The following is a 27,831-nucleotide window of genomic DNA, read 5'->3' as shown; positions in this document are numbered from 1 at the left end:
ACTCTCCTTGCCTAAGGAGGGATGTGCCTGGAGAAGGACCCTTGTCCTTCTGCAGCCAGGCCCAGGCTGAGCCCACAGTGACAGCTCCAGAGCCTGTCCTGGGGAGGACGGTGGGGGGAGGGGAATGCTGTGCCTCCAGGACGGGGCTGCGCGACCGCCAACCCCAACCCACCGCGGCTCTTCCCCGCTGGCTCCTGGCCCGTGGCCTGTGGTCACAGTGAAAGGCAGGGCGCTGCCCAGCAGGGCTGGGTGTGCCCATCGGGGGCGGGAGGAGGGACGGGAGACTCGGGGGCACACTGTGGTTCCGTGTTACGAGGAGGAGGAGGGTCTGGCCGGGAAATGGACCCGCCAGCATCCCCAGGCCACCCCCACCGGCAGCCAGTGGACGCAGTGTCCACCCCACTCGCCGCGCGCCGGCCGTAGGAGAGAACGCAGGCGACGCGCGGAGTGACTGCGGCCGGGGCTCTGGCCTCTCGCCACGCAGGTACGTGTCCCCATCCGCGGAGCCAGTCGTCCTCCTCTCGCCACCGTGGCGGCGTCCCCGCGCGCCGAGCCCAGGAAACCGCGTGCGGGCGGCGGCGGCTGGTCCTGGTCTCCGGCATCCAGCTCGGTGCCTGCCAGCGGCCGGGGTGCGGGCACCGGGCCCCACGTGCGAGCGGCGCCGTGCGGGGCGGGGAGGCCAAGGGCTGGCGCCTGGAGCGGCCCCGCGGGTGCGTGACGGCGGCAGGCAGGCGCGGCGGCGGCGAGCCCGCCGGGAGGGAGGGCTCCGCCTGCGGTTGCCGCCGGGTTTAGCAGCCACCCGTCCGGCTGGCTCGGAGGCCACCCGGTCATTTCTTCCTCCCCACCTCCTGCCCCCGCCCCGCCAAAAGTCGGGTAACCCTTCGCCTCCTAGAGCTCAAGGGCACAGGTGAGCCAAAGATGCAGAGTGGGCCAGGTTCTCCTCTCCTTCAGTCCGCGCGGTGCCTCCTCTGCACAGGGCGGGATTACTGAGGCCAGAACAAGCCCCGCCGCCCAGGGAGGGGAATCCTTGCCCGTGATTGGCCGAAGGAGCGGCAGGTGGGTGGCCGGTTGGCAGGGCCCCCTCCCCGCAATCGAGCGGGACCCAGGTAGTCCTGGAGCTGGAGAACCGCGAGGCGGCGGCCCAAGGCGCCGAAAAGGCTCTTTGGGATTTAGCGGTGGGCGGAGGAGAAAGCCCTGGTTTGGAGCCAGACTCTGGGTGGCTTTGGGCAGGTCACTGGCTGTGGCTAGGCCTCTGTAATATGGAGAGTAATACTAGCCGCGCCACTGCACAGAGGGTTGTGAGGATAAAGGCGATGTGGTAGTGGTTTGCAGCTCTTACAAAGCAGAGATGATATGGTTCAGTTTGGCTTCATCCCCCCGGCCCCCACGACTCATGTAAGCTTCCAAAAGATGGAAGGAAGAGAAAGCATTCCTGAGCCTGACAGAGGACGCAGAGCTGGAGCAAGGTGGATGCTTTAGACTGTACACACTAGAAAACCTGTGCTCGAGAGCCCAGACCCACGCGAGAGCAGCGACCCCAACCACAGCGGTGGGAATATCTGGTCCTTAATCTGCTAAGCCACCGGGGAAGTCCTGACTTACCCTCAGTATCGCTGTCTGTGAAATGGGCATGATAATAGGGCTTACTTCCTAGAGCCTGAGATGGTGCAAGTAAGGATCTTGCCTGGAAAGCCTCGCAGTGTCCCTAAATGTTAGCTCTGACTATTCTTGTTATTACTATTATGTTGCATCCTTCTGGGTACAGCACACACTGTTGGGAGAGAAGACTCATCTAACAGCAGACAGAGTGGAACACAGGGTTTCATCCTTCCTAGCTGCCTGGTCTCAAACAAGACACCTTACTTCTCTGAGCCTTAGTAGCTCATGGGGAAAATGGAGATGTGTCCTATCCACCTTGCATAGTGTGATAAGCCCTTAGATGATTTTGGAGGAAAAAAAACAACAACGAAACTTACATTCCAGGTATCCTTTGTTACATCACAAACCACTTCAAAAGATGGCAGCTTAGAATAACAGCACTCACCTGTTTTGCTCAGGAATCTGCTATTTGGTCTTGCTTGATGGGCTAGCTTGTCGCTACTCCTTGAAGCATCAGCTGAGATGGCCCAGCTGGGCCAGGAGGGTCTTCTTCCAAGATCACACCCTTGTGTGGTGAGACCGTGGGTCCTGGCTGTCAGCTGGGATTGTTGTCACTTAGGCTCTTGGTACCTCGCAATGTGGGCCTCTCTAAGAGGCTACTTGGGCTTCCTCATAACATGGCACCCAGGTTTCAAGAGCAACTATCCCGAGAGATAGGAAGTGGGGCTGCCAGGCTCTTTAGACCTGGATTCAGAAGGTGGTACAGTGTGGCTCCCACTTTATTCTATGGGTCAAGTAGTCACAGGGCCTGCCTAGACTCAAGGAGAGGGACTTACACCCCACTGCTCCATGAGAAGAGTATCCAGCAATTTCCAACCATCTTGAATCTACCACAACTTTCCTTCTGCCTTTTTTTTTTTTTTTTTTTTTCCTTTTCTGGGTGCCATGATGACAGATGAATTAATCTTTGCAGAGGACATAGGGTTTCTCTTGGCGAAGACCAGCAAAGATGCAAATATCCATGACTAGGGCCTTACCCCAGAGCCTGTTTGATCAGGATCAGTTTCTCTGGGCCTGATTCAGGGCTGGGGGCCAGGGGCAGGGGGAAGGTGGGGGTGGGGTGGGGAGGGGAGGGCAGGTGTGTTGCATGGTGGCTTCTCTAGTGTCTGTTTCCCTGCAACCTCTGAGGCTTCAGTTATCAGCTCTGCTAATGCTGTGGCTTTAAACCAAGAGGGAGAAGCCACAGAGAGAGAGAGAGAGAAAAGAGAGGGAGTAATTTGAATTCCGAATACTAGGTTTTAGCAGGTGGCCCAGGCTGAGTGTAAGGAGGATCTCTGCAGCTCTTAACCCCTGGAGAATTCTGTTTCTCAAGAGGGTTGCTGCCTGGGTGTTTGCAGTGATTGTTGTCAGACTTTATTAGGTTATTAATTGACGGGTTGGAGCGCGCCGGGCTGGAGGCAAGCAGCCGGTGCGGGTGGCAGGCCTGGAGTGTTGCCATGGCAACCGTGGGGCCTGTGGTTTGGGCCCCGGCCTCAGAGCAGGAAGGATGCCCCAGATGGCTCAGACCTTCTCAGACAGACCACAGATTCTCCAAGAAGAAACCAAAGTCTGTTTTGCAGGCTTCTATTGTAATGCATTTTCGCACATGGCCACCTACTCTGAGTCAAACCAGCCCTCTTCCTGTTGCCTCCTCCCACATCCTGACTGCCCCGCTCGGCTTGTTAGCACCTAGCTTCAATTTCAGCCACACTGGCCTTCCAGGTGGGCTGCAGAAAGAAATGGCTCCTTTATTCATTCAAACAGGCAACACATTTTTGTTGTGCATTTTGCGAACGAAACCGCACCTTCTCCTTCCTCAAGGAGCTTACGGGCGGAAGAGGGAGATGCCATTAGCAAAAGTCATCCTACGAATTCCCGTGACGGCATAGGCAATTATTAAAATACAATTAATTAAGACCTTGACTTGAATCCCAGCTCTGCCACTTGCCAGCCGTGTGACCCTCGGTCTCTTAGGTGGTGAAGCTGGGGTGATGATCTCCTTGCAGGGGGGCTCTGAGGCATCATCAGGGCACATCCTGGGAGGCACCGGGGCTGGCACATAGCAGCTGCTCAAAGCGTGCAAGTGTCTACCCACGTGCCCTTAGCTGGTACCCATGTGTCATTTGGAAGCCAAGGGCCACCTTCTGTCTGCCTGAGCAGCCCTGGTCCCAGCTCCCTGGCAGCCGCAGTGATCAAACACGCAGGCCTCACCCCTCAGAGGTCTCAGGTCGGCCAGGGAAGGATGAGAAGAGCCCAGGGCTTGGGTCAACGCTGCGGGGGGATGGGCAGGGAGATGTGCTCATCACGGGTGTCGGGGAGGGCTGTGTGGAGGAAGTGGCAATTGAGCCGCCCTAGCAGTGGTTCTCAGACTGGTGTGAGCCAGAAAAACCCCAAGGAACTGCTCCAAGTACAGCCTCTTGGCCCCATCCCTCAGTGACGCTGATTCAGTGAGTCCAGGGCAGGGCTGGGAACCTGCACGGAGCAGTGGGTCCTGGTGCAGGTGTCCTGCGGCTCACCTGAGAAACACTGCCTTGAAGACTGGGGAGAAGGGTGTGGAGAGGACGAGGGATGTTTTAGACGAAGAAACAGAGGCGGGGAAGTGGGTAAAGCCACATGTGGGCCCTCAGAGCAAAGGACAGAGGGGCCCACACTGCCCATCCCCCACTCTCAGGGCGCCCCCCTCAAAGGCCGCCCCCAGCCAGAGGGTAGCACGCCTCGCCCTCACAGCACATCGCTCATGGTGCTTCTGATTGGCCCTGAAGGCTTTGGTTTCAATGTGCTCCCTCCTCTTTCCTTATTAGACTTTGTCCAGGATGGGAGTCCAGGTTTTTACTTATTTATTTCGATTCAGTGGGTTTGGACTGAGCTTGAGAAGGTGGGTTTTCCTTTTTCTTTTTTCTTTTTAGGGCCACACCTGTGCCTATGGAGGTTCCCAGGCTTGGACCAATCAGAGCCGCAGCTGCCGGCCTACACCACAGCCACAGCAACGCAGGATCCAAGCCACATCTGTGACCTACATCACAACTCAAGGCAATGCCAGATCCTGAACCCACTGAGCAGGGCCAGGGATTGAACCCGTGTCCTCACGGACGCTAGTCAGGTTCGTTACCACTGAGCCGCGAGGGGAACTCCTATTTATTTATTTATTTATTTCCTTCTTTCCTTCCTTCTCTACCCCTTCAAGCAGCTGGCACCCCCACCCCGGCTGTCCCTCTCTCTCTGTCTTTCAGTTATCAAGCATTTCATAAGAGCCAGACCCTCTGGCAGCATTGTCTGATCACTGTGAGGCTGCAAAAGAGAGAGCGTGGGCCTGGGCTCAGGGACCTTGGAGCTGGTTAGAGGGGCAGAAGCTCAGGCCCCACCCCAGACCTACAGAACCAGAACCTCCATCTTAAACAAGAGTCCTAGGAGGAGTTCCCATTGTGGCTCAGCAGGTTAAGAACCTGACTAGTCTCCAGGAGGATGTGGATTTGATTCTTGGCCTCGATCTGTAGGTTAAGGATCTGGTGTTGCCACAACCTGCGGCGTAGGTCAAAGATGCAGCTCAGATCCTGTGTTGCCGAGGCTGTGGCCTAGGCCAGCAGCTGCAACTCGGAGTCGACCCCTAGCCTGGGAACCTCCATATGCTGCAGGTGTGGCCCTAAAAAAGAAGAAAAAAAAAGAGTCCTGGGAGATTGATGTGCACGCTGACATTTGAGAAATGCTGCTCTGCAGGATTCTCAATAAGTACAACATGCTGGTTGGGGGAGGCAGGATATTGGCCCCAAAGGATGGCCAGTCTCTAGTCCCTGGAGCCTGTCGATATGTTACCTTACGTAGCAAAGGGACATTAAGGTAGCAGGTGGAATTAAGGGGGTAAATCAGCTGACCCTCAAATAGGGATCTTTCCCTGGATTATCTGAGTGGGCCCAGTGTGATCATAGGGTCCTTAAAAGTGGAAAAGAGGGTGGGGGTGGGGGGTGGGGGTCCGAGTCAGAGAAGGAGAAGTGAAGATGCGGCCAGAGGTCAGAGTGGTACAACGCGAGGTGGGCTCCATCTGCCATTGCTGGCTTTAAAGATGGAAGGGAGCCGCCAGCCAAGAAGTGCTAGAAGCCTCTAGAAGCTGCAAAAGGCAAGGAATGGGGTTCCCCCTAGACTCTCCAGAAGGAATGCAGGCTGCTGCTAACTTTGATTTTAGCCCAGCAAGACCCACCAAACTGAAAGGTAAGAAATGATTATTGTGTTCCAGCGGCTAAGTGTGTGGTCATTTGTTCCAGCAGCGACAGGAAACCAGTCAAGAGCCCTGTCCTTTGAGTCAAACAGCCCTGCAGTTTCCCAGCTCTATGATCCTGAGCAGGGAAGTTGCTGGCACGCTCGGAGTCTCAGATGTCTTGTGTGTAAAACAGGGTTGATGCTGGGGTTAAAACAGGAAACATCTAGAAGGCACTCAGCACCTGCTCCTAAAACACCAGTGACTGTGCTCCCCGATCCTTCATTGCCCCAGCTCTTCTCTGACCCCATGAGGGAGGGCTGAAGTGCCAGGCATTTTGGGAGGCTCTCTGCTGGTCCCCCTCTCCGTCCTTGAAGCCATCTGAATTCATACCTGGCCACTTGGAACTTGCAACCAAGCAGCGCTCTGCCTCCGCTCCTCTGATGTAGGTGCTGAAGTGTAAGGCCTGGCACAAGTCAGTGAGGTCCCTGGAGGGGCTTAGAAAATGGTCCTGAGAGCCAGAAGACCCCATGAGGCCAAAGGCCGGTGCTTCGCTGCCCGCTCTGAGCCACTCTGTTTAAAAACACGGATGCTCGCCTTACAACCCAGAGCCTTCCTCCGATGCCCTCGCTCTGCTGGTTTATCCAACAGGCTCCACCCCGCCTCCACCTCAGTGAGTCTCCTCCTGGCTGCCCTCTGGAATTGTCCAGAGAGCTTTTAAAAACACTGATCCTAGCACCTCACCTCCTGAAAGTATGATTTAATTCATCTGGGGTGTGGGGCCTGGGCAATGGTGTTATTTTTTATAAGCACCCTGGGTATTTACTAATGCAGTTGTGACCCACTGGCCCAGATGTTGGTTGCCAGCAGCTGGAGGGTGAAGCCCTGGGGGTGAGAGTGGAAAGAGTCAGCTTCCCCCGCCCTTGCCTGCTGTCCTGTGGCTCTTGTATCCGTGGAATATTCTAGTTACCTCAGCGACACCCTGTCTGGCTCGAGTGAGGACCTCTGGCTCAGGGCTCAGCATCCTGTACCTCCTGGGGTCCTGCAGGTGCTCAAAGGTGGCTGGGAGGGTAGAATCAGCACTCCTGCTCCTCCTGCATCCTCCCAAGTCCCTGGGGTCCCTGCCCCGAATTCAGACGCTGGCCCTCCTGCCAAGTCGGTCGGTCGTTATATCTTGGGTTTGTGGAAAGGAGCCCCAGGGCCTGGGGGTGGGGGCGGTGGGGAGCAGTCCTGCTGCCTTCATCACCGCCCTCATCCTCTGGCTGCCGAGGGTTCCTTGCGGCCACCCAGCCTGACAGCAGATCTGAGTTCCCATGATTCTGCCTCAGCTCAGGAATGGGCAGCCTCCGGCTGGGATTTTCTGGACCGAGCTGGGAGGCGTGGTCTGCGCGAAATCGCCAGAGCGGGGAGCTTGGGTCCCGGCTGCAGGGTCGCCCCGGGGGTCCGCCAGGGGCGTGCAGTCTCCTCCCCACCCGAAGGTCTCCGCGAGCCGGCGCAGGAGGAAGCCGGCTGTCTAAGGTTTGCGGGCAGAGCTGCAGCGGCGGCGGCCAGAGTCAGCGGGGACCCGGATCCCCTTGGGCTGCCGCTCCTGCCTGCTCCTCCCCCTTCCTGGGCTCCAGAGGCTGAGCACACGGGCGGCAGTCCAGCTGTTTCCACACCGGGATCATGACCCAGTAGTGGGTTAGGAAAGCAGTTTGGTAGCTCACCACCTGCATTTAAAAAATCAAAAGAGAGTAGAAATGATCTGAGCAGCTCGCAAGTGGTAGGGTGAGTATTGCTCCGGGAGGTGTGTGTCTCCGTGTGTGTGTCCTCTGCATTTGATGTCTTTGTGTGCTGGTTACAAGGTCAAGTGCATTCCTTGCTGTGGTCTGGGGTCCAGAGAGCTCAAAGGCAGTGAGGTGGTGCCTAGAAGCCGGGGCTCTGGATGCAGATCCACCGCCTTCCTGTGCGGCCGTGAGCAGCGAGGTTAGCCTCCCCGGGCTTCCGAGTCTGTGAAATGGGCTCCCAGGGACAGCGCCATGGACTCACTGCGACTTTGGGAGCCCAGAGGGGACTGAACTTTGAAACCGTTTCGGGGGCTTAGACTTGAGATCGTCTCCTCTCTGTGGCTGGAGCGAGGCTGTCTAGGGGACAACTGGGGACTAAGGGGAAAAAAAAAATGCAGCCTGCTCTCTACTCCTGTCTCAGAGAAAGACATCAACAGCTTCTGAAAAGAGCCCCAGAAACTGAAACAGCCCTTTTAAAGAGTGTGCAAGTTTGACCAGCAAAAGGGAAAGGAAGCAGGGCGGGCAGGAAGCTCCCGGCTCTGTGTGCTGGGGGCTCCCCTGAGCAGAGAGTAACTGTGCGTGTCAGTGTGCCACCGCTCTGAAAAGCCAGGCGACAGATTAGATCACTGTTTATGTGCCGGCTGAAGGCGCAGGCACCTCCGCCTTCTGGCTGGGAATGTGCAGGCAGCCCGTAGCTTGAGTCAGAGGCCCTTCCCTTCTTCGGGGGCTTAACTGCTCTTGGAAGTTCAAGTCCTCTGTGCTGATGGGCGTTTGTGGAAGGTTTGCTTACAGGTGCTGCATTGCTTCGGGGTAGGCTCTCCATTTCTGAGCTGGATGATAAAGCGAGGCGGCTGCAGTGGTTCTGTGTTGGGAGTCTTTGCCCCAAAGCCCGCCTCCACCCCCCCCACCCCCTTGGAGCACCAAGCCCTGGGCACACAGGAGGTTTTCCTCCGTGGGCATTGAGGAAGTGGTTGACCTGGCAGAGCATCCGTCAGGGCCAAGGAGCTTGCCCAAGACCAAGCCTGGGGGCCTTGTGCTGGCATCTAGGGGGACTAGAGCCTGATGAAGTCTGGAGGTGGGGGGGGGTTGCTCCCAAGCAGGTGTGATGAAGAGAAAGATGGCGTGGTGTAAAGGGGGACGTGGGCCAGTCTGAGTTCAAAACCCGCCTTACCACATTGTAGCTGTGGAATCTTGAGCAGCTTGTTTTTCCATCTGTAAAATGGGTGCCAGTGAGAGCGGTATTGAGGGAGAGTACGGATGTGCTGAAATGTCCTTGGCACGCGGAGGGCTCTCACCCTTGGTCCTTCCGTCCCGACTCTGTTTTCCCATTTACAGGATGCTTTGCATTCACTGTGCCTTTGCTTTTTGAGGAGTAAGCTTTCTGTGGAGAACAAGCAGAGAAGGGACGCTCTTGGCAAGATGTGGAATCCATGCAGAGGTGCCTGTCCTTGGGGAATGGCAGGAAAGAGGCCTGGCTGGGATAAGGCCTGGGTGAAAACGCAGGACCCTCTGCGACCAGCTTAGGTAGCCTAAGCAGATGCCAGGCTGCTGGAGAGGAGGTCACAGCGATTCCTCCCTCTCCCTCTTCTATTTCTACTAATGACATTTCCATGGTCCTAGCGCCCAACCTCAAAACCCCATCCACCCACCCAGCCATCCATCCACCCACTCAACCATCCATCCACCCACCCAGCCAGCCATCCACCCACCCAGCCAGCCATCTCCCCATCTGTTCACTCACCATCTTCCCATCTACCCCCTCAGCCTTTTATTTACTCATCTTACTCATCCACCTCCCCAGCCAGCCAGCCAGCCACCCACATACCTCTCCACACATCCATTCATCTAACAAAGAATTTGGGGGCGCTCATGATGACCAAGCATTGAGGAACATCTCACATTTGTCCCTGTTTGTCCCCACCTCCCTTTGAATGAGTTGGCAGTTTCTCTAGCTTCTTGTGGTTAACTCTCTGGCCATGCCCTCCTCACAGCTAGCCCGTTGTGCCAAGCTACCTTCAGTTCCCCACAGGTTCCTCTCTGGCATTTAGCCTGTTCCCTGTGTCATTTCCATGGACAGAAACTCCCCTCTGCCCTGGCCACCCTCCCTGCTTCTCTGGCTTTTCTGGCTGGGTCGGGTCGTCTCCTGTGTACTCTCTTAAAGTCCTGTCCTCCCACTAGGAGCAAATCTTCTCTTTTCTTCTTCCTCCCATGAAACTAAAAGCAACTTGAGTTCCTCTAGGGGCCAGTATCTAGTACAGTGCCTTCCATCTAACAGACACTCAGTATGTGCTGTACAAATGGATAAGTCGGTGGATGGGTGGATGGGTGGATGGATGGGTGGATGATTGGAGAGCCATTGCAGGGTTTGAAGCAGGAGTGATTAGGTTAGATCTGTATTTTAGAGGATGGCTTCGAGGCTGCTAAGATGGAGACAGGGAATCCCATCAAGTCTGCGCACTGATGCTGGGGAGGAAGTCTTGGCCAAGCCAACCTGGAGCTCTGGCGAGGGAGCTGAAGAGGAGGAGATGGATGTGGGAAGTATTTAGGAGGTGAAAATGGTAGAACTGAGTAACGGAGTGGATGCTGTGGATGAAGACGAGGGATAAAGGTGAAGGCCAGCCATTCCACGAGTGACTGGGCAGGCGGAGATGCCAGTTCCAACCACAGACTAGTGGATGGAAGCAGGGGGGGCCTCAGCCAGCATGCCCCATGGAAGAGGAGGAAGCTGCCTCTGTCAGCCTTCCACCTGGGGGTGGGGAGGACGTCTGGGAGCCATCAGAGCGTTGACGGGGTTGAAACCAGGGAGGAGATGCCCTTGTGTGGGGTGAGAAGAACAAGCCAACTTTAAATATGAGTGGGGCGGATGCCCCCAGCCCTTAACACGCACACAGCCTTGGTTTGGGTGTGTGGCGTTCCTGTCTTACAAGCAAGGAGGCTCCCAAGGATGGGAGTTATTTCTTCCCTATCTCTCAGTCCCCATGTCCCCTGGTGCCCGGAGCAGAGGCTCCACAGATCCTCGTGGAATAAAACCAGGAGGTACTGGACAGTTAGACAAGCCACCTCAACCCTCTGGGCCTCAGTTCCCTCACCCTTAAAATGGGGGAGATAATAGGGCTGCTGGGAAGAGGGGCCAAGAGGGCAGATGTGAAATGCTGTGTAAACTGTGGACGATGTTGCAAATACAAAGCGTAAGCACCCTGACAGATGCGGGCACCTGTCCTGAGGGCCTGAGTCAGGCTGTTGATTTCCCAAGGGCTGCATCCGGGTTCTGCCCACCAGGTCTTAAGTTCTCCTTCCAGCCACCTGGGTGTCCCCACCTGGGAACTCACGCAGGACACCTGATCAAGAGTGAAACCCCAGACCATCCAGGCCTGGGAATGCTTTGCCACTCAAAGTGCGGTCTGGGGGCGCAGCAGCACCAGCCATACCTGGCGGATGGTTGCAAGTTTCTGAGCGCCACTGCAGACCCAGAGTCAGAACTCTGGAGGCAGAGCTCTGGCGTATGTGTAACAAATCCTCCAGGTGACTCAGATGCCCCTAAGTTTGAGCAACTTGGCTCTAGAACCCCCAAACCTCTTTTTGCTTCACAGAGATCACAGGAGGCACTTCAAGCCAAACATCCTGTGTGTTTTCCTCTTTGCCCTGGAGACTTGAGTATTTCTGATTTTGGCTGCCAGAATTTGCTTACTGTTGGCCCAGGAAAAGGGAGCCTGCAAACCGTCACCCCAGCCTGCCCCACACATGTGTACACGCACCACTAGCAAACAACAGGCTTCAGCCAGGTGACTCTGGAATCCCTAAGACCCGGCAGGATGGGTTTTCGCTTTGGTTTCCTTTGCCTGCTTTGCTTGGTGCCCGGGAGCCAGTGTTTATGAATGCATTTCTGTCTTCCTGTGGGAAGATTTTACAAGGACCGTGGAGAAGCCGAAGTAAATTCAGAGACACGGACGTCCTGGGAGGTTGTCCCGGGGGGCTGCTCGGGGACTTCCGCACAGGTGAGCCAGGTGCACCATTTGGACCCACAGGTGTGAGTCTGCGATTCGGGGACAGGGGAGCCGGCGAGAGGAGGACGAATGGGGCCGAGTTTTGACTCACTGGGCTGTGCAGGGGTTCTCAGGCCTCAGCTGCCTGTTCGCCCCTTCCTTCTACCATCAAAACATATAATAAAAACAAAAACACGAAAAGCCAAAACCAAAAAATACGCTTGTGTGCTGTTGATGGGAATGCAAAATGGTGCAGCCACTGTGAAAAACAGAAGGATGCTTCCTCAAAAAACTAGACATAGAACTGCCATATGATCCAGCCACTCCACTTCTGAGTATATACCCCAAGAACTGAAAGCAGGGACTCAGACAGAGGTTTAAGTGCACCCCACGTTCATAGCAGTATTATTCACAATAGCCAAAAAGGTAGGAACAGCCCAGATGTCCGTTGACGAGTGAATGGAAAAACAAAATGCAGAATACACAGATAATGGAATATTATTTAGCTTTAAAGAGGAAGGAGATTCCCATACATGCTGCAGCGTGGATGAACCTTGAGGACGTTGTGCTAAGCCAGCCACAAAAAGGCGAATGCTGTGTGCCTCCCCGTATACGAGGCATCTAGAGTGGTCAAATTCAGAGGGACAGGAAGTAGACCGGCACTTGCCGGGGGCTGGTGGGAGGAGGATGGGGAGCTAGCGTTTAGTGGGTTCAGATTTTCAGCTGGGGATGCCGAAAACCATCTGGAGGTGGATGGTGGTGATGGTTGTGCAACAGCGTGAATATACTTAATACCACTGAACTGTACACTTAAAAAGTCGTTAACGTGGTACATTTCATGTTATATGTATCACACCCCAATTAAAAACAACAAGAAGAAAAAGCATCTTCTTCCATCACCATCTCTGAAATCGAAGCCTGTGTTCTGGGGAAGATGGGGAGGTGAGTGCTACTGGGAGCACTCAGTCTTCTGGGGCTGAGACACTGGGGGGCAAGTCTCAGGTGGGAACTGGATGTGACAGGGAGCTGGGCTTTGGAGCAAGGCGACCTGGATTCTAATGCCCATGCTTGCTTCCTCCTGCTGGCTTGAGGCCAGTCGCTTCCCCTTTTGAACCTCAGCTTCCTCACCTATAAAATGGGGAGGTGCCATCTACTTACTCATTCCAGAAGTCCTCCTGATGCGCCAGGCACTGTTCAAGGTGCAAGGCCCTCCTGGAATTTACATCCTTATGGAGGAGACGGATCATCCACGAGCAGACAAGTAAATAAACCAGGAAAATCTCAGATGCCCATGGGAACCCTGCAGAGCAATGAAATAGGAAGGTGTGATGGTGATGAGAGAGGGGCCTGCTCCAGCGGGAGGGCCTCAGGAGCAGTGACATTTAAACTGAGACCTGGAGGCAAAGGAGCCAGCCCTGGGGTGGAGGCGGAGGTGGGGAAGGGCAGGGGCCCCCACTCTGGGAGGGGCGGAGCCAGGCTGGGTGACTGAGGCACAGAAAGCTGCCCTGGGAGGCTGAGTGGCCTGTCGGCGGCGGGCGGGCAGGGTAGGGGAAGTTGGGGCCGGATCGCGTTGGGCCTTGTGGGAGTTGGGGAGTTTTACTGTGGCTGTGATAACCCACTGTGAAACTGTCTCAGTGGGTTTTGAGAAAGGAAGAGGAGGACCCGCTTTGCATCTTGGAAAGATTGCTGTGGCTGCCCTGGGGGTAAGAGTCAGGGGAAGTGGGTGTGCTGGGGTGGGGGTGGAGGTGGGGCACTTGGCTGCAGAGAGCACCACAGGGAGTCCAGGTGAGAGGGGACAGCTGTGGGACATTTTAGAGACTCTTATGAAAGCCACAGGATTCTTCTCCAGGAAAATGCACACAAATATTTCCAAGGTTGAGCAGGTGATTTCAGGGGAGCCCCTCACGTTTATCCTCCACGAACCCCAGGACTGGAACTGCTGGGCTGAAACGTCTCGGAGCTCCTTCCCAGTACCTTGCTCCAGCTTCCAGCCTGAGCCCTGGCTCTGATGGCCACAGGGCCAGTTGGGAGCCAGCAGGAGGGAGGCTGTGGAGGGAGGGGCTGTGGTCGGTGGGTGATGAGCCATTGCCTGTGGTGGAAGGGGCTTCCTTCTTGGTCCCTGAATCCTGGCTTGACTGTGGTAAAGACACAGCAAAGGACAGGGTTGATCTGCCAGTATCACAGAACAACTTAATTCAGACCCCATTCATTCAGAATCTGCAACCCTACGGACCAGGCATTCTTAAAGGGGTAGGGGTAGGTGCAAATTGGTACTTGGATAGAGTGAAAAAAAAAAAAAAAAAAAAGAAAAGAAAAGATACTACAGTGCTTTGTCATCTTCCAAAAGGCCAGAAACAGATAAGCAGTACAACCAAGGGAGTGGGGGCGGTGTGGATGATTAGGAAAAAAAACTGTCTAAAAATCCTCCTTGGGGAGTTCCCGTCGTGGCTCAGTGGGTTAAGAACCCGACTAGTAACCATGAGGATTCGGGTTCAAACCCTGGCCTCACTCAGTGGGTTAAGGATCCGGCGTGGCCGTGAGCTGTGGTGTAGGTCGCAGACAGGGCTCGGATCCCGCGTTACTGTGGCTGTGGTTGTGGCTGGCGGCTGCAGCCCCATTTCGATCCTTAGCCTGGAAACTTCCATATGCTGAGGGTGAGGCCCTAAAAAGCAAAAAGAGGAAAAAGTGCTCCTTGGGAGGAGGAGGATAATGAACAACAACAAAAACGGTGGATGTAGACACAGTGTGATTTTTTCATCTGCGCCAGAAATGTTAAATCAATAGAGCCGCTCAGCCCTTTCATTTTGATATATTAATTTATAAAGCAGGCTACAACAAAAGTTTTTATTCTATCTTGTTCAAATGTATTTGTATGCATAGCAATAGCATTTTCTTTGTTAAATTCTCAACAATAGGAACTTTTTACTGATTTGAGTAAGGCTACCATCTTTCATTCTGCCTCTTTGCCTCTGGAAAAACAGTGCCGTGTATTTTGACATGTTTTACGTGGCCCTGGCAATGACCCTGAAGGCACGTGTTTTTGTTTTCTTTGTTAAAAGTTTTATTGCAGTCTAGCTGATTTTTGATGTTGTGATAATTGCTGCTGTACCACAAAGTGGTCTAGGTACACATAGACATATCCATTCTTTTTCCGATTCTTTTCCCATGTAGGTTATCACAGAATATGGAGCAGAGTTCCCTGTGCTAGACTCACAGGGAGAGTCCCCATTGACCATAAACAATAGTGTGCTTCTGCCCATCCCAAACCACCAATTCATCCCTCTCCCCCACCTTTCCCCTTTGGTAACCATAAGTTTGTTTTCCAACTTTATGAGTCTGTTTCTGTTTCATTTGTATCATTTTTTAAAATATTCTATATATGAATGATGTTATATGATATTTGTCTTTCTTTCTGACTTACTTCACTTAGTATGATAATCTCAGGGTCCATCCAGGTTGCTACAAATGACATTATTTCATTCTTTTTTATGGCTGAGTAATACTCCATTATATACATTATATGTAATATATTGTAAATAGTCTCGCAGTGACCATTGGGGTGCATGTGTGTTTTCTTTTCTTTTTCTTTTTTTTTTTTTCTTTTGGCCATGCCTGTGGCATGTGGAAGTTCCCAGGCCCAGGGACTGAACCTGCGCCACAGCAGTGACCCCAGCTGCAGCAGTGACGATGCCAGATCCTTAACCCACTGAGCCACAACGGAACTCCATGCATGTATCTTTTCAAATTATGTTTTTTTCTGGATATAGGGCAGGTGTTTTCATCCCTGTTTTATAAATGAGGAAACTGAGGCTAAGGTAGGATGGATGACTTGCCCAGCCTGTCAGCAGCTAACCCTAGCCTGCGTTCATGTCTGTCAGGGCCTGGTCCTGTGCTGTATCCCCAGTTCCACCAAGGAGAGGTAGCAGGGCCCTTCTGGAAGCTTGGCCTTTTTTCTTGCCTGAGCACCAGGATGTGGATGAGGTTGGGCCTCCTCTGTGCTGTATGAAGAGGCCCCTAGGAGGGGCTGTGGCCTCAGTGTTGACCGACCCGGTGATTCCTTTGAGCAAGCTGGAAAAACATGAACGGTGCTCAATGCTGCAGAAGAGGGGGGGCTGGGACCCGCACTGCTGTGTGGGTTGGATTTGATCTTTACCTTGGCCTTCCCTCGGAGAGCTGGCTCGGGATGGGATCGAGCTCACAAGACCTCCAGGCCTTGCGTGCTGCCCAGAGGGACCAGGACCATCACTAAGGGACGGGAAGCCAGGGAAGGGGGATGTAGAGACGAAAATCGCCTTTCGGTGGCTTGGTGTGTGACCCACGCAGAGAGTCTAGTTGAGTCGGAGTTGCCTGGATCATCTTCTAAACTAAATGAGGCACTTAGAACAGTGCCTGACACCCAGCTGGTGCTAGGCACATGTTAGCTCCTATCATCCTAAGCCTTCTGCCTTTGACTTTCAGGGGCTGACCCATCACCACCAAGGCCTAGCCTTTGACACAGCTTGAACCACATTCTAGAAACGAGATGGCAGTAGAGAGACTGGCCCATTCCTGAGCCCATGAGGGGTGAGGAGGCCCCTTCAGGCCCAAAGATGGGGAACATCACAGCGGACAACGCCTCGCTGCACTGCGCCATCGACCACACCATCCACCAGACCCTGGCCCCGGTGGTCTACGTCACCGTGCTGGTGGTGGGCTTCCCGGCCAACTGCCTGTCCCTCTACTTCGGCTACCTGCAGGTCAAGGCCCGGAACGAGCTGGGCGTGTACCTGTGCAACCTGACGGTGGCCGACCTCTTCTACATCTGCTCGCTCCCCTTCTGGCTGCAGTACGTGCTGCAGCACGACCACTGGTCCCACGGCGACCTGTCCTGCCAGGTGTGCGGCATCCTCCTCTACGAGAACATCTACATCAGCGTGGGCTTCCTCTGCTGCATCTCCATCGACCGCTACCTGGCCGTGGCCCACCCCTTCCGCTTCCACCAGTTCCGCACCCTGAAGGCCGCCGTGGGCGTCAGCGTGGTCATCTGGGCCAAGGAGCTGCTGACCAGCATCTACTTCCTCATGCACAAGGAGGTGGTGGAGGACGGCGACCAGCACCGCGTCTGCTTCGAGCACTACCCGCTCGAGCCGCGGCAGCGCGGCATCAACTACTACCGCTTCCTGGTGGGCTTCCTCTTCCCCATCTGCCTGCTGCTGGCCTCCTACCGCGGCATCCTGCGGGCCGTGCGCCGCAGCCACGGCACCCAGAAGAGCCGCAAGGACCAGATCCAGCGGCTGGTGCTCAGCACCGTGGTCATCTTCCTGGCCTGCTTCCTGCCCTACCACGCGCTGCTGCTCGTGCGCAGCCTCTGGGAGTCCAGCTGCGACTTCGCCAAGGGCATCTTCAACGCCTACCACTTCTCCCTCCTCCTCACCAGCTTCAACTGCGTGGCCGACCCCGTGCTCTATTGCTTCGTCAGCGAGACCACGCACAGGGACCTGGCCCGCCTCCGGGGGGCCTGCCGGGCCTTCCTCGCCTGCGCCAGGACCGGCCGGGCCAGGGAGGCCTACCCGCTGGGTACCCCCGAGGTCTCTAGAAAGAGCGAGGACCCCGAGCTGCTGGCGAAGCTCCACCCGGCCTTCCAGGCCCTCACCCGCTGGGAGCGGGAGGGTCCCCGGCGGGGGCGCTGAACTAGCCGGGTCCCCCACGTGCGGGGCGAGTGGAGACCGGGGCTTGCTCGACGGCTGCCCCTGCTTGGCCACCGGCAGGCGCCTCTTGCTGCCCGAGCGAGGAGGGGATGATGGGCCTGGGCCGCAGATGACCCTTCTGGTTCCAGGGAGCCTGCTGTGGCTGCCGGGTCCGACGGGGCTGCCGAGTGTGTCGTCTGCTGTTGGCTGGGCTGCTGGTGGGAGGACGACCAGGTCACCTCCTGGTCACCTCCAGGAGGTGTCCAAAGAGAAGCTGGGGTGGGGAGCACAGAGTGTGAGGACATGGAGAAAGGGGCCTGGGAGGGGAGGGTGGGGACCACCTGCCAGGACCTTCCAGGGCTGTGGTCACAGATGACACCTGTCCCAGTGCACTCGTGCTGTCTGAGGAGGTGACACACGAAGGTGACTTGTCATCTTTAGCATTTGAGCCCCACACCACAAAGGGGCGGGAAAGAAGGCGGATGGAGCCAGGAGGTTGGATAGGGAGCAGGACAGTGGGGAGGCGTTTGGGGCCCTGGGAGTGTGTGTGTGGGGGGACAGTGGGGAAGCGATTAGCAGAGGAGAGACCCCAGATCCAGCCAAGTCACAGTTTCACAGGGAGAGTTGAGCGGATTCCTCCATCTGGGGAAGGTGGAAAATAAATTTTCCAGGGCTGGTGGAAAATAAATCTTAGGGCTCCCGGGGGCTCCGTGGGGGTGATGTCTCTGATCTTTTAAGTTAAGTGTCAGGACAGAGGCCTAAAGCAGGGTGTCCGAGTTCCCTACACACAGTCCTCCTCATTTATTTTCTATTTCTACCTGCCTAGAAGGACCAGACCTGGAAGCCTGGGACTTTGTGTGTGTGTGTGTGTGTGTGTGTGTCCATGGTTAAAATGCCGGGGTCTCTGAGACAGCTATGCATCAAGACACTGAAGCTAGAGTCACGGGACTGCGGGCAGTGTCCCCGCCATACACAGCGTGGATGCCAGGCCGTCTCGGAGATGATTGTTCTCCCCAAGTTCTTAGATACAACAAAGCAAACAACAGAGAGATGGCATTCTCAGCCCAAGACCTGGCTTAAAGCACCACTGTGGTTTTAATAGCCCCTGTGACCCAAAGAGGAGGAGGCCCTAGGCTCACCCTGCCTCCTTTGTGCTCCAGCACTTTCCCTCTGCCACGTGTCCCACCTCACTCACCAGGGGCGTGACAGCGGGCCTGCAGGCCACATGCATGCCACCCAGGATACTGACCACGGTGTCCCATTCTGTCCTGGAAGGCTGGGCACGAGGCTCATCTCTCCTGTAACTTCCTGCCTATTCATGTTAAGCCTCTGCCTGGGGAACCTACCAAGGACCAGAAGAGCTTCTTGCTGCTCCAAGGACCTGCCCTCCTCTACTGAAATGCTAGCGCTTCAGGTTTCCTGATCGAGTGGCTGGGGCCAGCTCTGACTTCCCTCGAAGACCTGGGATTTGAGCTCGCACAGCCAAGGGGCTAGGTGGGCTCCAGCCTGGGAAGGGACCAGGGGTGGAAGATAGAAGCTGGCATCAGTAGAACGTTTCTGGAATCTGCTAAAGAGGGGACCAAGGCGAACATCTCCTTCAAGGCCTTCTTCTCACCCCTCCCCTCTTCCAGACATAGATTCACCCTGAGTTTCTTAACCTTCCTGTGCGGGGTCCCCAGAGGCTGAGAGCAGGGTGGACGAGCCCTAAGAAAGTGGGGTTCCAGGGCTACCCTTGGTTTTGACTGGGCAGCTCCCTCTCAGCTCCTTCTGGGAGGCCTCTCACAACCTGGGGAAGTTCGCTTCCCATTCCTGGAGGCAGAAGTGACCAAGCCTGAAAATGGCAGGAATGGCCATACAGCCAAGAAAAGCCCACCCACCCCCAGCCCAGGATCTTATGGGGGGAAATGGCGCTGGTTGAGCCCTCCATGCCTCCTCATTCCAAACTTCCTCCTATTTTGATCTTAACCATGAGCATTCCCACTGGGATAAACTGGGATGAGCTGAGGGCAGTTCCATTTACTATCAAGAGTTGTATTTTTGTATTGTCGTCTCTCTGATGCCAAGTATACATGTGTTGGACCATGCAACAGATCTGTGTAGCAAACTTGAGTCTGCAAATAAAGCAAAGTAACCATTGCCATTGGAGTGTGCTGCAGTTCTTAGGGGGAAGGGGGAGTCTCCTAACACCAGAGGAATCTAGAGGAACCATGAAATACCCAACGGAGTCAGGAAGGTCCAATTTTGACTTTCTCAGGGAAAACTCGAACATAGCAATGAGACGATTTGCCCTCGATTACCCAGCAGTAGCCAAGGAGGATGGAGACGTCAAGCAAAGCAAGGTCTTCTCCTTCCTCTTGACATTCATGAAGTGCCTTAAACTCTGCAGTACATGGTTGCAAATCCACTCTGGGACTGAACTTGGCCACCTTCCCTCTGAGGACAGAGCTCAGCCCTGTGCTTTGGAAAATATCATTCCCTGTCTTTGGACACAGGGCCCTTTCACCCCCTGAACAGCTGCTCCCCACAGTGGGGGAGGGCTTGCTCAGACGGACCTCTCCTCACCAGAGAAGATTGCCAAAGCAGGAAGACCTGCTGCACCCACCTCTTGGGCACCCCCACCACTGCTCGGGTGTGTTGAGGGACCCCACATTTAGGGATCAGTTTTTTTAGGCTGGAGCATCTTCTCAACAGTGGCAGGCTCCATGTTTATCACCAAGGATTAAGGATTAACTGCATCATGTTAAAACGTAGATTTGGTTTTAGTTACTTAATCCCTCCCTGGGTCAGATTCCTGGAGTGTTCCGGAAGGACCGATCCATCCTCCAAACAGACTAAGTAAGGATATTCTTGAGGATTAAGACTCCTTTCTCCTCCTGAGAGAACGAACAGAAGAAAAGGTCCATCTGGTTTGGACTGAAGGTGGCAAAAGCCATTAGATTGCTTTCTTATTCAGCAGTGTTGCTTAGCAAGATGAGGGCTCATCTTCCTGTTTACACACACTGGTTTGTGGGTTGGCCAGACAAGTGTGGGAGAGATTTTCAGCACAGAACACATTCCCATCTGCTTCTTTTCTCTGGCTGGTACAGCCGGGAGAGAGCCAGAATCTGGCCCTCCTTGGTTCAATGCTTTTCTGAAAAATGTGCTTCTTGCAGCTGATGATCCTGCAGCCTCTAGGAATTCATCATAGGCAAAGTGATGGTCTTTGATGACAATAATCCTGGGGTCACAATGGTGCCCAGGGCTCTGGGGAAATGGGGGATTTCAAGTCCATGTACTTTAATTCAACGACTCTCAGGAAGACATTGGTAGATTAGACATTTAATATCAGGGTTGGAGTGTACTGCAGAGGACATAATCTCCAATTCCCTCTTTATCAATTATCCCCTGTACGTCCTCCCCCAACCCCCAAAATGATGGCCAAGTTTCTCTGCAAATACCACCAATGACACCAATTCATTACTACCCAAGACAAGTCATTCCAAGTTGGGCGGAAAAACTTAACTCCTAATGAGCCAAAGTAGAACCACTTTCCCCACAGTTCTGGCCTCTGGAGCCACATGACCCTTTAGGTACTCTTATTTGAAGACAATTCTCTCATCTTACTTCTCAGTGGTAATTCTACAAAGCTTGTATTAGATGAGGCTGGATTATTCTGCAATAGCAAATATACCCCCAAGTCACATGGCCTTAAAACAGTAAAATTTAGCTCTTGTTCATGCAAAGTCCAATGAATGACTGCTTTCTGGAAAGCCTTTTTCTTAAGTGGTGGCAGTGATTCAAGATTTTGCCATCAAGCTCTCCCATCATTTTGGGGTCTTCCCCTTTCATCCACATAGGTAGGGGAAGCTGCACACAATGAATATCACAGAGAGGTTATGGATGAGTCTGGAAGTGGTTGGTATCCTTGCTACTCACACTCTATTGGCAAGATCCCAGTCACGTGGTCCTAATCTAACTGCAAGGGAGGCTGGGAAATGAAGTCTTCCTATGTATGCAAGGGAGAGCAGGCAGAATTAGTGAGCGTCTGGCCAGTCTTGGACAGACAGCTCTTCAAGGCACCATCACTGAACAGGCTTTAAGCACTCATCTTCCTGTACCTCGTCTGAATGATGCCCACTGCTTCAAATGGGATGCTTGGATCTGAAGCGAGACTAAGTCTATCTGCCCTGCGCCATGGAGAACGTGGCCGTTACCTCCTTGTAATGGAGGTGCAAGGGCCTCTGGGACAAGCACATCACATCACTGACACACACTGAGTTTATGTGAATGGCTGTTAAGCCACATCTTCTCCATCCTGCCTAGAGCAGTGGTCTTTTGAATCTGAGAGTCCAACGTCCTCGTGGAGCCGGTAGAACCCGCATGGAGCAGGCAGAGGGTAGTAGAATGCAGCGGGCTGCAGTAAGGCAGGGTTGGCGGGCAGCAGGGCCTGTGCAATGCAAGGCAGGAAATGACCTCAGAAGATCAGCTTCCCCAGCGGAGCAAGGGGCCGGCACTTGGCCAGAGGACAGCCAGGTAAGGAGCTTTGACGACCCTCCACCCCCGGCTCCCTTACCTTCTAGTCGCACCTGCAGAGTCCACGGGGCCTCCCTGGGCCCAAGGTCTCCAGCTTGCCCTTGAACATCACAGAGCATCACCAGGTTACCCACCACCCTAATATTCCTGGACATGCCCAAGGATGCTCACACACTCAGGACTCCATCCTGGCACATACCTCAGCCCATCTCTCAGCCTGGGCCACCCTACCATTCCTATGGGTCACCTCTCACTTCCCTGTCACCAGCTTCTCCATATTCAACATACCACTCAGGCATGGACACAGGCCCTTACCCAAAGCACAGCCAACACTAGGGCAAACGTGACCAAAGCCTTACTAAAGGCCTGAGCAGGAATCACACTGCGGAACAGAAAAGCATTAAAACTGGACCCTGATGGAGTTCCTGTTGAGGCTCAGTGGTAACAAGCCTGACACGTATCCATGAGGACGCAGGTTTGATCCCTGGCCTCCCTCAGTGGGTTAAGGATCTGGCATTGCCGTGAGCTGTGGTGTAGGTTGCAGACGTGCCTTGGATCTGGTGTTGCTTCAGCTGTGGTGTAGGCCAGCAGCTGCAGCTCTGATTCAGCTCCTAGCCTGGGAACTTCCATATGCTGCTGATGCAGCCCTAAAAAAGACAAACAAACAAAAAACTGGACCCTGGCACTCAGCGCTCCAGTGGTCCCTGGGCTGGACCCTGCTAAAGGCCACAGACCTGTCTCTCCCAGCAGGGCTGCCTTTGGACACCTCACTCCAGAGTCAGGACCCCTACTCTCAGCCTTCTCTGGGCTCCACCCAGGTCTTAGCCTCTTTCCCAAACAAATTAATCATCACCCGACAGGGAAGATAACCTATTACACAGTCATGCCTCAAAGTTCTCCAGGCCCGAATAGAATTCTGCTATTGCTATTGCAAAACCAAAGGCCCATTAGTGTATTCCCTCAAATATGAGTCAGAAGAGTGCTGGCAGCCTTAGCAGATGACGTGTCCTCTCTCCAGCCATCAAGATTTCAACAAGGTCAGGATGTGTTCTCATCCCGAGGCCCCCACTGCACAGAGCTTTGCAGCCCCAAACCAGGGATGCAAATTATAACTGGAGGAGACCTGGCCGGTGAAGCTTAGAGCCTAGGTGGGCTCACAGAGCTGTGAGAAGTCACAAACAGAGAGGGACTGTAAGCATATGACGAGTCCCCATCAGCCCCAATGGCACACCAGCAGGAGCTCGGACCTGTGGTGGGGACTCCCCACTGGAAAACAAAGGATGCTGGGACAGGCCCTGCCCCAGTCACTTCTGGGTGGGGGCCTCGTTACACCCAGTGTAGGGAGCATAGGAAGTGGACCCCTTAACTATACACTTGGGTTTTCATGTTGAGCATAGAGTTTAATTTCTACAGGATGTATTCCATGCTTTACAGCTAATGCCCCTAAAAGGATCAAACTTGATACATTCAAGGATGTCAAACTGAACAGGCACCATAAACACTTGGAGCCGGAGCTGGGAGGCTGGACGCCCCCCCCTCCCCGCCCCCTCCCCCTCCCCCCAGGCGTGCCAGCCCATCGACATTCTGCGCAAGATGCTGTACTGCTTCAATAGGCGAGTGTAATGGGATGAGGTTGGTGACTCGGCGGAGGGTTTTGTCGGGGAACTTGCAGCGCGGGGCTGTGAAGGAGATGAGGGCAAGCTGATGAGGTGTCCAGGAGGCCGCTGAGTGATCTAGGCCCTGGAAGGCCCTGATCCACCCCCAGGCTCCAGGAAGTGGCCACCCTCAAAGCAGGAGTGGGGGTGAGCAGAGAGGGAGGGGCGGGCGAGGGGTCCGGCTCTGCAGCGGGGAGTCAGGAGGTGTGGGGGAGAGGAAGGGCAGGGGGGGTGGTGAAGGTGATACATGTAAGGTTCGAGGATCTTTTACTTAAATAAACAAAATCCTGTTTGAAAAAGGGCTTTTCCAAAGTATAAATGATTTGTCAGGGATGGTGATGAGTAAGCCTTAGGGCAGCCCCAGAGCTTCGTAATATACGCTACATATTTGCACATTTTGCTGTTTCTTAATTAGCCCGGGATGGGGGGTATTCAGGACCCTCTTGGATCTTCCTGGAGTTCATCGCCCGCTGGTGTCTCCACTAGTGACTGGTCAGAAGACTCTGGAGGCGAGCATGTAGGTGGCCTGAAGAAGCAGCGTGAGGAGCTGGAAATCAGTGCGTCTTGGCACTTAGGAATCAAAGCAAAAACTGGAAATCCCGGAGAACCGCTTTCATGGGTTCATGTCGCCTGCATGATCCTTCGGGGAGGTGGGCGTGCAGGGGCCCAGCCAGAGTGGAACGTCGTGCTCCCTCAGAGCCAGTGGTTGTTTGTTTGTTTCCAAGGCTGTTCTGGAAAGAAGCTGAGGCCCTCAGGGGCATGCCTCCCCGCATCCAGACGGGGACGGTCTGGTGCACACCCCCCATGCCTGTAACACGCACGGTCATCCGAGTGCCATGGTGACATCCACCAGCGTCTGGATCACCCGGGCGCGAGCGCCGCGAAGGACAGCCCGCCCACCTGCACGCCCGAGACGCCCCTGCCATCGGCATATGCCGCACACGCGACATTTTTTCTTCCTGGAAAAAAATGGGGCAGGGATGGGAGTAGAAGGGGAAGGAAAAAGAACAAAATATATCCATTGATAAGTGGAAAATAGAGCATTTGACTTTACATGGTCTCTTTTTAAAAAATACAATTTTGGTTGAAAATGCTGATACCACTGGAAGACTCCTAAGGAAAAGTAACAGTGTCTTTCAGCTCGCCTCACGGCCCCCACATTCACTCCCCAGAAGCCACCACTTGGAACAGTGTGGGCTATTTCTTCGTGTAACTAAACTGTATGCTTTTAAAGGAAATCTGCACTTTCTTAGCAAACGCTAAAGATTCACTTCTGCAAGGGCAGTGTGGCTCCTCCTGCCCACCTAGCCCCACCCGGCTCTGCATCAGATGGCTTTGGGGCAGCAAGACCCCCCCCCCAGTCCACCTGAGACCCCATCATTAGCCCCCCATGGGGGCAGACCAAGTTGTCTTCTATTTTTTTTTTTTTTTTTGTATGGCCACACCCATGGCAGAGAGAAGTTCCTGGGCCAGGGATTGAATCCAAGCCAGATTCTTTAACCCCCTGTGCCAGGCTGGGGATCAAACCTAGGCCTCCACAGTGACCTGAGCCACTGCAGTCAGATTGGTTTTTTTTGTTTGTTTGTTTTGTTTTGTATTTTTAGGGCCACACTTGCAGCATATGGAACTTTCTAGGGGTCGAATCAGAGCTGTGGCCACCAGCCTACATTGCAGCCACAGCAACGCAGCATGCGAGCCGCATCCACAACCTACACCACAGCTCATTTAACCCACTGAGTGAGTCCAGGGATCAAACCTGCATCCTCATGGATGTTAGTTGGGTTCATTACCTCTGAGCCATGAGGGAACTCCCTGTAGTCAGATTCTTTACCCACTGCACCACAGCGGGAACTCCCCAAGTTGCCTTTTAGATATTACCCTGGAAACATATAGAGGGAGCAGAGCCACAGAGAAAAGGCAGCCCTATCCTGGGCCCAGCAGGCAGAGTGGTTTGGGATCATATATATCCAACGTGGGCCTTTCCTGACAGGTGTTTTAACCTCTCAATGCCTCAGCATCCTCATGTGTATAATGAGGAGGAAGAGGAGGACAATAACAATGCCTCCTTAGAGGGTTGTTGGGAGGATTAAATGAAATAATGCAAGTAAAGCACCTAGCATGGTCCTCGGCACACAGTAGGAGCTCATGAAATGAGGTGGGTTGTTATTGGCAGGGCTGGGTCCCCTGGCCTTTAGCCAGAGCTTTCTTCCTTTGACTTACTTGCTGGTTTTCTTTAACATAGTTTTATTTGCTTCCTTCTATCTCCCTCCAAAATTAAGTTCCCCAAGAACCCCTTGTCTAAGCCACTAACATGTCTGTCCCTGGTTGAATAGTTCAGGTCTCCCTGAGGAAGGGGGGTCTTAGCGAAAGCACAGGAGAGAGGATGGTGTCTGAGGGGCAGAAGTCAGGCACATCCTCCTCTACAAAGGAGGGGACACAGGATGGAGGACAGGAAGATCAGGACAGACCCGAGAAAGGCTCTCCCTTTCTTGCTCAGGCATTTGCTCATTCATTCCATCGTCCATCAACATTTTACTGAGCACCTGCTATGTGCCAGGCCCTGAACCAGGAATATGGTGGTGAACATGACATGGTCCCTGCTTGCCCCCATCCTGGGGGGGTCACATACTAGATGAGCCATCAGGTAACCATAGTCTGTGGGGATCACAGCACAGAGCAGGAGCACCCAAGCCCATTCACTGAAGTGGCTCAAGAAAGAGTTACTAGGAGTTCCCATCGTGGCTCAGGGGTTGATGAACCTGACTAGTATCCATGAGGATGTGGGTTTCAAGCCTGGCCCTCACTCAGTGGGTTAAGGATCCTGCATTGCCATGAGCTGTGGGATAGGTCAAGGACATGGCTCGGATCCCAAGTAGCTGTGACTGTGGTATAAGCCAGCAGCTGTAGCTCTGATTCGACCCCTGGCCTGAGAACTTCCATATGCCTAAAAAGACAAAAGAAAAAAGACAAAAGACAAATAGCAACAACAACAACAAACCAAAACCAAGAAAGACTTACTGGAGGAGGGACAACAAGGACCACAGGTGACAAAAGCAGGAATGAACCAAGCCAGGGGCTACAGGGATACTCACTGAAAACTTTCTAGAACAATGGAGAAAATGTTGGCAATGTCACCGAGGACTTGTCTCTCTGCTCGGCTGGCCTGAAAACCTGCATTTCTCTTTCTCCCTGGGGGACAAGATGGGAGGGAGGCCCAAGAGCATCTCCAGGCCAGCTCTTTGTCCACAAGCCCCTTCCCAGGGGTACCAAGCCCAGAATGCATTTTCTGTCATTTGTTGGGGCTTCATTCACCCACGTCTCTTCTCCATTGGGTCATATCCTCTCTTTAGGGGCCATACTTCTGGAACCAAGGCGTATCCTCCCAGCACACCACTGGCCCCCACATTCACATCCTTCTGGGTCCCAGGGAGGCCCTGGGGGACCTCAGGGTGCACAAGATCCGTCAACAGCTTAGCAATTGGCTGGCATTCAGCGTCTAAGAGCCCCAGGGACTGGCTGGGCCAACATTGACTACTGGCGAATTGCCAGGAATCCCTGGATGGCCACACCATCTTCAAGGAGGCCCCACTGAGTGGAGGTGGAGGTGGCAGGAGAGGAAAACTGGCCAGGGAGTGGCTGGAGGCAGCGTGCTTGGTGCCTGTCACACTGGTCCAGGCTGAGACAGTGGGGCAGGAGGGGAGGGACAGAGGACTGAAGTGGACAGAGGGGTCATGACTTGGTGCCTAGTTCATTGTACGTGGAGAAGGAGGCGCCAAGATGACCTCTGGGCTTAGAGGCTGAGTGTGGGTTGTCACTACTGACTCAGGCTTGGAGCATAAGAGGCTGATGAATATGATTAAGTGATGTTGCTGCTCAAAGAGGGGTGGGAGGAAGGGGCCTCCTGGGAAGCTGGAATCATTCTGTATCATGGCCTTGGTGGTGGCTACACGGGTGTGTGTGTGTATATATATATATGTATATATAAATTCACACAGTGTACACTTAAGGTTATGCACTTTGTTATACTTCAATTAAAAATGTATATAAAGAAAGCAGAGTGAGATAAAGGTACTGGAAGAGAATAGTAGCCAGGATGAGGCCAAAGGTCATGTTCCTGCCGCTGCATCATTCATCCATCCATTATCCATTCATTCATCAGGCTATTCATCCATCCATCCCTCCATCCATCCATCCATCCATCCACTCATCCACTCATCCACTCATCCATCCATCCATCCATCTATCCATCCATCCATCCATCTATCCATCCATCCATCCATCCATCCATCCATCCATCCATCTATCCATCTATCCATCGATGCACCCACTCATCCATCCATCCATCCATCCATCTATCCATCCATCCATCCATCCATCCATCTATCCATCTATCCATCGATGCATCCACCCATCCATCCACCC

General features: G+C 54.0%; 1 protein-coding gene across 1 annotated transcript; it reads left to right on the top strand.

Annotated features, from left to right (window-relative positions):
• GPR68 (G protein-coupled receptor 68) lies at nt 328-19,382 on the top strand. Its single transcript, XM_005666397.3, is given in 3 exon segments — nt 328-484; nt 16,035-17,198; nt 17,201-19,382. Coding segments are annotated over 2 exon segments (1,116 nt in total). The 5' UTR covers nt 328-484; nt 16,035-16,132; the 3' UTR covers nt 17,251-19,382.

The sequence above is a fragment of the Sus scrofa genome, chromosome 7 (genome assembly GCF_000003025.6).
Source record: "Sus scrofa isolate TJ Tabasco breed Duroc chromosome 7, Sscrofa11.1, whole genome shotgun sequence".
NCBI classification, from domain to species: Eukaryota; Metazoa; Chordata; class Mammalia; order Artiodactyla; family Suidae; genus Sus; species Sus scrofa.
The sequence above is the reverse complement of the archived record's forward strand: the minus strand, read 5'-3'. Positions and strand labels throughout refer to the sequence as shown.